Genomic DNA, 13,118 nt, shown 5'->3' with positions numbered 1-13,118 from the left:
TGAGAAGATCAGCCGACAAAGTTGTTCTCGTCTCGCCCTCTCTCTCTCTCTCTCTCTCTCTTTCTCTCTCCTTTTTAGCACCCTTCTTACGAGAAAATATTTCAAAGTGAAAATTCTAAAAGTTATGAAAATTCTATACGTATATGGGGAATGCTTTTTCATAAATATTTTTATTGTATATAAAAAGATGTTTTTAATATCTTTTGATATTCGTTATCATTTGCAAGTAATCAAATAAAAAATTACAGGATTTTTATCGTGATTTAATAACATCGTTTATTTTTTTTTTTAAAAAGTTATATATATTTTAATGCAACATTAGCTTATCGATCGAAGATAAGAAAGAAGCAATTTTCGATTTCCAATCGTCTCGTTTATTTCCTTTTAGCTCTCTTTCTCTCTCTCTCTCTCTACACTTCTTGAATATTTCAATATTTTTTTGATACGAAAATAACTCGTGCAAATGCACAAATAGAAACTGACATTACGAATTTCGTTAGATGAAAAATACGACGTAGGTTAAAGTCGAAGTATTAGAAAATGATACGAAAAGATTCGTTGAGAGGAAACGATCGCGTTGAAAGGTCGAACGACGCAAGCGAATACATTTGGCATATGCAAAAAAACCGTCTGTTTTTCAAATGCACGGCGCGGAATTAAATCAGAGTCTCTGCTAAAAAAGAGCTCCATTCTTTGTTCGGTGTGAAAAGGCTTAATTTATCGTCGGATGGGGTTCAGGAAAAACGTTTTTCCAACGAGAGAGAGAGAGAGAGAGAGAGAGAGAGAGAGAGAGAGAAAGAGGAAATATCGTTGTAAAAAGCATACAGAAAACGCACGATAAACTTTGAATATCTGTTACATGTAACATTTAATAACGACGCGCGTCTAAGTTATCTCCAATAAAAATAATACAATTTGATGGTACACGCATAAAATACGTATAAAATATAAATCGAAAGGGATAAAAGAGTTTGAGACAATTATAAATTGTGTTCTATGTACTTTATTATTTCATTTTCCATGTTGAGTTTAATATTCTCTGCTTTCATCGTCGTCGAAAGATAAAAAGGAAAAAAAGATAAAGAAGGTTTAGAAATAAATATATTATATATCTATGTATATATACACATACGTGTATGTAGGTACATATCTGAGTACATAGGTCATAGGTATTTCATTGTTCGTTGGATACGTAGGACGGAAGTCGCGACTGGCGAGTTGCCACAATCGAGACTGACAATGTGTGGTGTTGCAAAGAGAGGAAAGGGAGGAAAGGGAGGAAGAAAAGGAGAAAAGTCGATCGGGCGTTCCTCTTTGACGGCCGTTGTCTCCTTTTTCTCGTCACAACTCGTATAGACATATGTACATATGTATGTACATACTCTCAATCCCTCATTAACCCTTTCACGAGTCTTCCTCTTCTTCTTTCAGTCCTTATGGATATATCCTTGCTTTTTTAATGCATCCATCCTTTTGTCCATTCGAAGGAACGACGTTTCTCTTCCCTCCATCTCTCCTTCCATCCATTCCAAGACTTTTCGTAGAAAGCATTACGTAGCTCGTTAGCATGTAACCTCAGACTTGTCTTAATTGACTCAATGGATGCCTCCTCGCTCCGTCTGCTAATTTCCGACGCGATGATGAGGACGGCCAAACGGCTCTTCGAAAGGAGGAAGGAGAAAGGTTAAGAGAGAGGGAGAGAAACCGATGAGGTCAAGACCGTGCTTAGGCGGATATACTTTGCGTTTAAAGACCATTAATCCTTGTAACGTTACGTGGAGAATTCTTATTCTAGAGTTTAACTAGTTCATTAAGACATTGCAGAAATGTATAGAATAGTCCAAATTATGGGATATATATTTCTTTATTTTAATCAATTAAATATTTTTATTATATTATCGTAGATTAATAATAACTTCTATTTTCGAGCAAACTTGATAATTTTAACCGTTTACCTGAACAATTTAAATTTGCACACCTTAATATGATTAGATATAATTACCTAGTTGTGTGTAAAAATAATATAAGAAATATTATATGCAATATGGCCTGGACCGTAATGCGTTGAGCTCCTTGCTAATATACTAAATGAGTCGTATTTAACGTTGCCACGAGATATTTTTCTCGCTTTTCGAGATAGTAACCAACAAAGGAACATCCCTAGGGAACAATGTGCAGGATATTAAAAATTACGAGACAGGTAGTTTCTTCTTTTTTTCGCTAATAAACGGTTTAAAGGGCTGAAATGAATATCGCCAGCAAAATTGGTCTTCTCGGAATAAAAGGCAAACAGTTTGGTTTATCGATAAATCGTTTCAAACAAAAGTCACTCGATTTGAAATGCAGAATAATTTAGTCGAATTGGCAATTTTTTATTGACTTTGGATTTTTTTTTTCGAAACTCTTGTATATAAAGACTAATAGTACAAAGGGTTTAACATACTTGTATCAATTATTTTAATATTTAATATTATTATATCGATTAACTCGATATACTCGGAGCAGGATTTATTGTAAACAACGATGAGATTTTTCTTAATTATTTGAAAATGAACTTTGCTAAAATTAAAAATATGCTGGGAAGAAGATACTTTTATAATTAAAAAGGAAACGTCTCTAGAAATAGAAAGAGGGAGAAATTCATTTCAAACGTGGCCTCTATCGTTGTGCCAGATGATCCTGAGTTCATGCCCGAGGCAGGGAACGTTATAGAAATCATCAACAATGCGAGAATGTCGAGGGATTTTCATTTGAAAAAAGAAATAGTAAGAGAAGTACTTTTAAACGTTGTTTCCTTTATTGTTCATATTTGATACAGGCAATATTACACAATTACGTAATGATACGATAGCGGTAAATTAGTATTCCGTACAAGAGAAAGTTATAATTATGAAAAAATGAAAAAACTTAAAAAAAATACACGTATATGAGTATCTCGCTTAAAAGTTATATGTCATTATAAAAGAGGAGTTAAATACGACGAATTATGAAGCAAGTCTTTCGTCTCGATCGAAACGTAAGAAAGATGAGAGAGCTCGTTTAAACTTTCGCTCGAACTTTAAGTGGTTGGTATGAGTAAGCACGGGAGACGAGTCGGCAGTCCTTTTTACGACCACAATTACGGACTTTTTCGATTCCAGAGCTCTTCCTCCGGCTACGTAGAAGATGAAAAGATTAAAACGTCACTTTAATTCGCCATGAGAATCATAGCTCGTCCACATACGTTCTCTTTCTATCGCATACACACACACACACACTCGTATACACTACCTTTCTCTATCTTTGTTTCTCAAGCTAACTTATCAATTGTATTATGCTTTTTTTTTTTTATAAATGTTGTAAAATTAATAAAATGATTTAACTGTTTTTGACCATGCCTGGAAATAAAATCGATCGTAGTAGAAATGTGTACGTAGATTGAAAGATAGATAGATAGTTAGATAGATAGATAGATAGATAGATAGATAGATAGAGAGAGAGAGAGAGAGAGAATTTCTGCATTATTCATATCGACTAGTTCTATCCTTTGCGTACGAATTCATGCATTCTAATAGTGTCTAAGATGGAAATGCGAGCAAACGATTGGCGCATAATGCAAAATCGGTATTTCCTTGAATTATATCAGTCGTATTCCGTTAATTACAATGATAATATATAGAGTATTTACGTAGAATCGATCACATAAATATTATAAAGATTTAGATAAAATTTCTATTTTCGTTATGTAGTAACGAAGAAAACACTATTTATTGTTGTTGGTAAGAATGATCGAAATAATAGTATTGTTTTCGACCCGGAAGGTCAACATCGTGAAAATAAGTCGAGCAGGTTTTATTCAATGTATCGCTTTTCAGAACAGAAAGCCAGCCAATAGTAGGCCAAAGACAGTCACTTAATACGTTTCGAGGAGGGATTAGGTGTCGTGTTTCTACGGACTTAACTTGATATAATACCAGCAGCTTGGTCGAGAAGCATCCGCTCTCTTAGGTCAGTCTCGAGTCGATCTCGACTTTCGACTGTTTCGAATCCGCCAGCATTCGAGGGAAGAGAGTTCATTTTGTTTTAAGTACATATAGATACATAGATATTCGTTCCCACGAATATATGAATAAGTTCACATATAGTTTAGTAAATTGGTGGGGATGCCCTTACTATTAAGTCAAGTAAACTTGGAATCAATATTGAGCAATGATGTAAACAACACGACCACACAGTGTATTTATCTTGGACGGTTATCAAGACGGTCATCTATGACATTCTTAAAAGTAAACATCGCAATAGCCTTTCGTGTCCATTCGTAAAAGAGTACTTTTTATGTTGAAAGACATTCTAACAAGTTTTAACATATTATTATGTATATCTGCTTTTCAGAACACGCGTAAGTTTTCTATATATACATTATGCAAGCTTTCTTGATTTGCAAGGCAAATCACGAATAGAATACTATTAATGCATCTCATTTTACATTATCTTATATGTGGATACGTGTGTGTGTGTGTGTGTGTGCGTACTTGCGCGTGCGTGTACGCACATTACGTACATTTTATTGTACATTATAAATCATACGTGACATTGTAGATTATATAATATGTCCCATTGAGCAAATCAATATCGCAAATCATTTTGACCCATGAGTTATCGAGCGATTACGAATAAGTTCGTCGTTATATATCTTTTTTTGTGAGTTCAACGATAGAAGTACTTAAACGAGCCGCGACTGACCTCACGTCCGGTTTCTCTCGGGGCGTGAATGGAATCAAATGGAACGGAGGGTTACTAAATGACAATAGTCAACTCGTACGCGCCGGTTCTTATTTCCGGTGCAACGTTACGGACATTGTTCATCGCGTTGTCTGTCGCGCGGCAGCAATGACGAGACTCGCGTCGCTCGATGTCACCGACACGTATTGATTTCGTCTGGCAGCTGACTAGCACGAGGCTTATGTATAGTACTTACAAAGAACGGAAGAAGGGAAAGAAACGAATTTATGACGTTGAAAAGATACAAAGGACTCTGAGAGATTCGTCGCGATATTGTAACATATTGATAAACTAGTCATATGTGTTGCGTCTACAACTAACGACGACGTTATATATCGTTTTGTGATTTTTATTTTACAGGTCGTCCTTGCACCCATGCTCTAGTGAAGGCATTACGAAGTTATCGAGAAGGAGCGGCAGAATGTGGCGATTACTCGTCTTCTGGATTCTAGCGATCAATTTGGCTAGGATCGATGGAAAAGTAGCGGTTTTACCGCATGACGTCTATCCTGGCTACGAGATAACACGATTTCACAGCGACTCGAGACAACAACCCTCGAGGTTTTGTCTTTTAGACAATGCCTTCTCCAAGTATTTCACTGTCTTGAAGAATGGCCTTGTAATGACAACATCAGAACTCGGACCGTTGCTCGATCATCATCGACCGATCGATTTGGTCGTTTTAGAAGAATTGCCCAATGGTACCGAAGCTCATGATCTTCGATTATACGTGATCAATCGTCGCCACTTGTTGACCTTCTCCCACGAACGTCTTGGTGAAGGTGAGGTAGCTGAAAATGCACCTGCAGGTACTCTGATCGAAGGATTTCCTTTATTAAGAGCACGCGGCAACTTTCCCGTTCATTATACAATATTACCCGACGAAACTGGCGAGAGAGCATTCGCTTTACGGGAAAACAATTCAGTCGATCATGGATTCAATGTTACACTTGTTAATCACGGACAAGGAATTAGAGTGGTTACTTCTAAGCCCCTCGATCGCGAGAGAAAAGAAAGATATGCGTTGGTGATACGTGCGTTTGATGGAAATTACGTGAGCAGCTCGAAAATTGGTGGATTTGTTCGCGTACTCGATGAAAATGACAATGGTCCAGTTTTTGAGAAGGATGTTTATACTTTCGAAGTTAGGCCTACGAATATCGAAGATTTGAGACAAGGTATCAACGTACTTCCATCTTGGAAAAGATTTATGACGATAGGCAAGCTCGTTGCCAAGGATGCCGATGGAGACAAATTGGCATACAGGATGCTCACTAATACCGATTTACTCGTTGTCGTTCCTCAAACGGGCGAACTTTTACTTGCTAATGAGCCCGAGCTTGCTCCTGAAGAAGACACCGAACGTCGTTTTCTTGTCGAAGCTCATGATCTTCGTTCACCTCCGAAAATCTCAGAAAAGCCTGCTAAAGTAATCGTCAGATTTCTTACGTCGGCAAACATTATCGAACCTGAACTTCACAAGATTCGAAAGAGACGTGTTACCAGAGCTGTTAGGCCTACAAAGAAGATCGATTTTTCTGAAGCTGATGGTGACGTCGTTGGAAAAATAGCTTTTCATCTTGAGAAAGAAAACGAAAAGGAAACTTATAAGATCAGAGATGAGAACAAGTGGGTTACGGTTGGATCCAATGGATCTGTCATGGTCAAACAAAAGTGGGATTACGAAGCGCTTGGACTTGAGAAGACTATCGATTTTTGGGTTACTATAACGAACATGGGTAATTTTATGCTCTTATTCCTTTTACTTGTAACTATTTATTTTATTAGGTCTATCGAAACGTTCTGTTCGTTTTATCTTTTTTATTTTTTTAAACAGATTTGTTTTCTAAAACCATAGAACTTTTTAATAGACCAAATATATTATCTTTTCTCTATTATCTTCTATGATATTTATGATTGTTCAAATGGCTCAATTTTGATTTTTACTTTTGTTCAATTATTTTCTTAATTTTTAATATTTTATTTCATCTGTCGGCGTCCGAAGAGCGGTGTGCACGGTTTCCCATCGATTACCCGTGTCCATTCGAAGACGGTACAATAATTTGATTTTATTAAAAGATCGCTTTCGAACAGCTCTTGAAATTCTGTCGCTTTTCTCGACAGTCTGATATACACGCGTAGCAAATACTATAGCACACACTCATTTAACATTTTGCACTCTTAATTAACGGATAATTAGTGATAGTTTCAAGAAACGATCATTCTCTGGCACGTATCATTGTTAATAATTTGATATCTTTTATTTCACGCATTAATCGGCTTCCAAAGGATTTCAATGTAAGTATTATCGCATATCATTTATTTTTCTGCACGTATATATGTCTGTATATGTATATATGTATAAATATTTATAAAACGCTTGGAAAAATAATTAATTTTCATCATTAAATCATCGCATTCAATCTATGTTTCACGAACGACGATTAATGCTTGTTAAATCGTTATATCCATATTCTATGCTTTAACATTATTTTGATATTCCATCTATCTCTGTGGTTGCAAAGTCAGACAAAACGTACTTGATTAAAACGAATTAGGTCGTGATGAGTAACCAAACATACATATCGTATCATTAAATTAATGAAATTGTTATCGAATTACCTGTACTGGCCTTATTCGGAATATACAAAATATCGTACAACAATCACGTTTGGTGAATTATATTAAATAATTTTTGGACCGAGTGTTTTTTTTTTCTCGCTTGAAATTAATAAAGTTTTGTTCGATTGATTTTTCCAAACGTAATGAAAGAGAGCTTATTTTATTGAATCTGCAAAAGCATGTTAATTTTCGTTTGCTTATATGCGTAATTTATATAAATATATATTTATAATTGTATTTTTATATGGTTACTATTGAAACGTGGAAATAAAAAATGATATATAATCGTAGATACGGACAATCAACGTGTGATCATCAACATGAAGGACGTGAACGATGAGCCACCGTACTTCATCAACCGTCCTCTACCCATGCAGACCGTTGTACAGCTGAATGCACCGCCGAACACGCACGTGTTCACATTACAAGCAAGGGATCCCGATACTGATCATAACATTCACTACTTTATTGTTAGAGACCGGAGTATGTAAAAATTATTATTATGTTTGATTACTGATATTTTTTAATCATTTTTTAACAAATTTTATATCCGTCTGTTTCATTCATTATTTCATTATTAGATTACATAATAATTATTAGTACGTTTGGGTACCATCTGGTACATTTGGTAATATTTTCTTATAACTATCATTCAATTACATTTGCTTTTGAACAGATGAAAATCATTTTCATAAGTATTAAAATTTTCTTTAAAAATATACGTAACCGATGGTAATTTGACTTTTGATAGAATCTTAATGATTATACGATTCTTTAATAATTCATTACCTTTCTAGATTAATTATAGATAAGATAGACGTCTATTAGAGTGCTCTTCTAGCAATTGAATAATTTACGTGATATCTCGGATCTGGAAACTGTCTTTCATTCTTAATCAACCGATCGATTTCTCTGAGTGCAATGTCCGGTTATACGTGAATATCGTCAAAGAAAGAATCTTCGATAGTTATTTTGTTACTCTGACTATCGTTTAATACGTGGCGACTCCATATTTTTTTTTTTTTTTTTATTGGAACCTAGCTAGGATGTTATCGAATGAATAACTACAAGTCGAATGTCAATGAATGAAAAATTTTTTAAATTGCATCTTCGATATCTTTTTTCTTTCTTTTACAGCCGGTGGTCGTTTCGAGGTCGATCAAAGATCAGGCGTAGTACGTACCCGAGGTACGGATCTCTTTCAGTTAGACATGGAATACGTTCTGTACGTAAAAGCTGAAGATCAGAACGGTCGAATAGATGAGAGACATTTCCAGTCAACTCCGGAGGAACGACTATCGATCGTTGGAGGCAAACGTGCACCACAGTTCTACATGACAGCTTACGAAGCTGAGATTCCAGAAAATCAAAAGAAAGATTCTGAGTAAGTTCAATATTTTTAACAATCGGTTTTTTTTTCTTTTTTTTTATAATTATTTTTCAATCAAAAAAAGAAAGAAAAAAGAAAGCAATAGCATCAATTATTTTCGATTTTATGCGAGAAAAATTTTTATACATTTCGTTTTGTAGCATCATATCAGTGAAAGCTAAGTCATTTGCGGATCGTGAAATCCGATATACTTTGAAAGCTCAAGGACAAGGTGCTGCAGGAACATTTAATATTGGACCTACTTCTGGTATCGTTAAATTAGCAAAGGAACTCGATTTTGAAGATCTACGACAACCACACATCTATTCTTTAATAGTAACCGCTACCGAAGATTCTGGTGGATTTTCAACGTCGGTCGAGGTAGCTTCATTAGTTTTAAAATAATATTCGACATTTAAAGTTGCAAATTAACGAAATGTTTAAACGTGAAAATAGCTTACTGGTTGAGATGGTTTATTATCATTCTGCGATACGATTGTAACGTTTAAATTGAATATATCAACGCATATGTTTTCAGTTAACCATCCGTGTTTCCGATGTGAACGACAATGCTCCAAAGTTTGAATTACCGGACTATCAAGCTCACAACGTTGACGAAGATATTCCTCTGGGTACCAGCATACTAAAAGTTAAAGCAACTGATGCCGATTCTGGTGCAAACGCGGAAATAGAGTATTTAGTGTCGGACGATCATTTTAGTGTCGATTCCAATGGTATTATCGTTAACAATAAACAACTCGATGCCGACAATAACAATGCTTATTACGAATTTGTTGTTACGGCTAAAGACAAAGGTGAGTTTTTAAAAAATTAATATCACATGGATGATAAAAATGATTAAAATTTGTATATTATAAATGTAATTAGGTACACCTTCTAAGACCGGTACAGCAACGGTACGAATTTATACGAAAAATAAAAATGACGAGGAGCCGAAATTTTCTCAACAAGTGTATACGCCAAACGTGGACGAAAATGCTGGACCAAATACTTTGGTAACAACTGTGGTAGCGTCGGACAAAGATGGTGATAATGTTCGATTTAGATTCGTGGGTGGAAATACTACGTCGGGACAATTTGTCATCGAAGAGATTACAGGTGTTATACGTCTTCACGGGGATAAAATATCATTGGATCGTGACAAATATGAGCTCAATGTCACAGCCTTGGACGATGGTGCTTGTTGTTTGAATGGGGACGCGACGATTCATACCAGTACAGCGGTAGTTGTTGTTTTCATAACCGATGTGAACGACAACAAGCCAGTGTTTAAAGATTGTGGAACTTATAATCCTAAAGTCGAAGAAGGTGCTCCTAATGGGAGTCCAGTGATAAAAGTACAAGCAACTGATGAAGATAAGGGTGTCAATGGACAAGTAAAATATTCTATAGTACAACAACCCAATCAGAAAGGAACAAAATTTATGGTGGATGAGGAAACCGGTCAAGTATCCACGAATAAGGTAAATATTTATAGTAAAATTTCATCTGAGAAAAAGAAAAAATTCCTAAAAAAGCATCGTTCACATTTTTATTATAAATAATCAAACGTAGCACGTCATATGCTAAATCATATGATCTACATTTTACGCATTGCTCTCGATCTTTTACCTTGAACTAGAAGCAGATTTGCTAGAAGGCTAAAACGATTATACTTTAATTACCAATTCGAATGGTGTTTCATCGACCATGGCAACGACAGAGAGCATTTGAACAGGCTGCTGCAGTGAGAGAGAGAGAGAGAGAGAGAGAGAGAGAGAGAGAGAGGGAGAGAGCAATTAGGGACACGACCCGATTATGCTCATCATAATTACTTTCAGGTATTTGATCGTGAAGGCGATGACGGAAAGTTCGTATCGGTTACCGTTAAAGCGACGGATCAAGGCGAACCCTCCTTGGAAGGAGTTTGTTCCTTCACCGTTGAGATAACTGACGTTAATGATAATCCGCCATTATTTGACCGTCAAGTACGTAGACAAGATAAGAAAAATTATTATAATTATATCGGATAAATCATTAAACGTTTTTACTTAAAATATCTTTGATAGTTTTGATGATATAAGAAAACGTCGAGAATTCAAAGATACCATAGTTATTAACGTTTAATGATTCGCCTTGTATAATAATAATGATTCTTTTGTATAAATTAGAAAGATAACAAAAGCGAGATTATTTTATTAAACGTTATTTTACAGAGATACGTTGAAAATGTTAAACAAGATGCGAGTATTGGAACAAATATATTGAGAGTCTCGGCTTCTGACGAAGATGCCGATAACAATGGCGCTATAACATATACTTTGAGCGCACCCAACAACGATCAAGGCTTGGAATACTTTGAAATACAACCAGAATCTGGTTGGATCGTATTAAAGAAGCCATTAGATGTGAGTATCTATTTCAACGTTGACTCGCATATTTTATCTCTTTAATCGTAAAGACGGCCACGGTTCGATGGAACACGCGCGTGCACTTAGCCATAATTGGAATTATTCGGAACGATTCAATTCTAATTATTCTACGATTCCTTTTTTATCCAAATTTTTACACGTTCACGTGCGTTATCCAAGATCTCGTACGCCGGACAATATAAATGTATATAATTTATACATATATACATACATGTGTATTCACATACATATATACATACATATATATATATATATATACACATATATATATATGTATATACGTATATATATATATGTATATGTTTACATCTACATGTCGTGTGTATATATTTATAGATATATACATATATACATATTTCATATGCCGATATATTGTACGTTTGCGTTAACTTACGTTCTTTAACACGAATCCGTTTTGTTACTGGCCGGATAAACTTGTATACTAATATGCGTTTGGTCGATAATTATTTCTCTCATCACTAATATGCAACGAAATGAGTTTCCTTTTTACGGCACATGTATAGAACTTTTTAATTCCCATTGATATGCACAATGTGTTCACTATGGTAAATACTTAGCTATGCCTGATTTCCTCAAACGCTTCATGTACCTGAATCGATCGACCGTTCGGGCTATTTTTGCATCAGAACACTCTCTCTCTCTCTCTCTTTCATTCTGTCTGCGGCGCGAGTATCTTTTTTTTCAATTTTTTTTTTCTTTTTTTTCCTTTTTTTTTTTTCTTTTTTCAAATACAAACGTGCTTCGAACACCTCTTGTCCAATGACTCTACTATTTTTTCTCGATATTACGCGAGTAATAATCAATAAATCGTTCTTTGAACGCGATTTATTCTTCGCTCCTTTGATTTTTCACGTTCATTTCGATCGACCATTCGACCTAAATTCGACTATTCCGAAATTCACAATATTCCGCCGGTCCAAGTTTTTTGCGCTGCGCGTATATTTTTTTACTTTTCTAAAATAGCCAAAGAAAAGAAGTCTACGATTTTTGTACGACACGCGTTAGAGATACGTAAGAATGACACAGAGGAAAAAATAGGAAAACGAACAAATTGACTAATAATCTTTAATGTTCTTCTAACATACTAATTTAAATGTTTTTCAAAAGGGAAGTGATGTTTTTTGAACTTCCAGGAGCAGGTGGGAACGACATTTTTTGACCCCCACGTAAGGTGTACTTCAACCTCTACGCATTTTGTGGTGCATCAGACATAAACAATTTTTGACAAATGCTTGCATATTTTATATGAATGTATTTTTGATTCCTTTACAGGAACGGATCTCGCTCTCGCTCCTTCATCCATCCTCTATTTCGACCTCTACGTCACTTTGCTCACTATCATGCTCTATCTTATTCTCTCTCTTTCTCTCTCTCTCTCTCTCTCTCTCTCTCCCTTTCTCTTTCTCTTTCTATATCTATCTCTTTCTTCCGCTCTCCGCCTTTATTTTTATTCCTATTTCACCGTATGCTTTCACCTTTTTTTCTCTGATTCATTATTTCGATATTTCGATTCATTATTTTCTTTTGCATCCTTGTTTGTCAATTCTTCCATCTTTTATCATTATTTTTCATTCATAATTTATTCGTCTATACGCGTTTTCTTTTCTGCTATGTTTGATTTTGGTTTGATTCGTTACAATCACGTTTCTTTTTTGATTTCGATCATTTACACAATCATCGTTTGTAATCTTTTATCCATTTCTTCTATCATCACATTCTATTCATCAAGATCTATCATCTATTCTACTCTCGCAATCTCACCATTTATTTCCCATTTTCACTACCTTGCCTCATTTTCCTGCTACATCACGACGTGACTGACAAATATATATATAAATATATATATACTTATACATACGAATATATATATATAAAAAAAAAAAAAAAAAAAAAAGAACGATTTTTTGTGTCGA

General features: G+C 35.1%; 1 protein-coding gene across 12 annotated transcripts in view; it reads left to right on the top strand.

Moving 5' to 3' along the window:
• The window catches only part of LOC124955869 (neural-cadherin), a 76,640-nt gene that overhangs the window by 8,596 nt on the left and 54,926 nt on the right, over positions 1-13,118 (top strand). For 3 of the 12 annotated variants that reach the window (XM_047510918.1, XM_047510919.1, XM_047510917.1), the window contains exons 1-11: positions 4,338-4,378; positions 5,122-6,500; positions 6,767-6,814; positions 7,051-7,059; positions 7,675-7,866; positions 8,521-8,767; positions 8,914-9,133; positions 9,291-9,567; positions 9,641-10,236; positions 10,594-10,740; positions 10,969-11,160. In XM_047510918.1, the coding sequence (XP_047366874.1) occupies positions 4,353-4,378; positions 5,122-6,500; positions 6,767-6,814; positions 7,051-7,059; positions 7,675-7,866; positions 8,521-8,767; positions 8,914-9,133; positions 9,291-9,567; positions 9,641-10,236; positions 10,594-10,740; positions 10,969-11,160 (3,333 nt within the window). In that variant the 5' untranslated portion in view covers positions 4,338-4,352. Of the gene's footprint in view, positions 1-4,337; positions 4,379-4,697; positions 5,037-5,121; positions 6,501-6,766; positions 6,815-7,050; positions 7,060-7,674; positions 7,867-8,520; positions 8,768-8,913; positions 9,134-9,290; positions 9,568-9,640; positions 10,237-10,593; positions 10,741-10,968; positions 11,161-12,338; positions 12,372-13,118 lie in introns of those variants that run through there. The other 9 variants (XM_047510916.1, XM_047510915.1, XM_047510923.1 and 6 more) reach the window with 7 other exon arrangements.

This window comes from Vespa velutina, chromosome 19 (genome assembly GCF_912470025.1).
Source record: "Vespa velutina chromosome 19, iVesVel2.1, whole genome shotgun sequence".
Lineage (NCBI taxonomy): Eukaryota > Metazoa > Arthropoda > Insecta > Hymenoptera > Vespidae > Vespa > Vespa velutina.
Note: the sequence above shows the minus strand (reverse complement) of the source record. Positions and strands in the feature narration are given on the sequence as shown.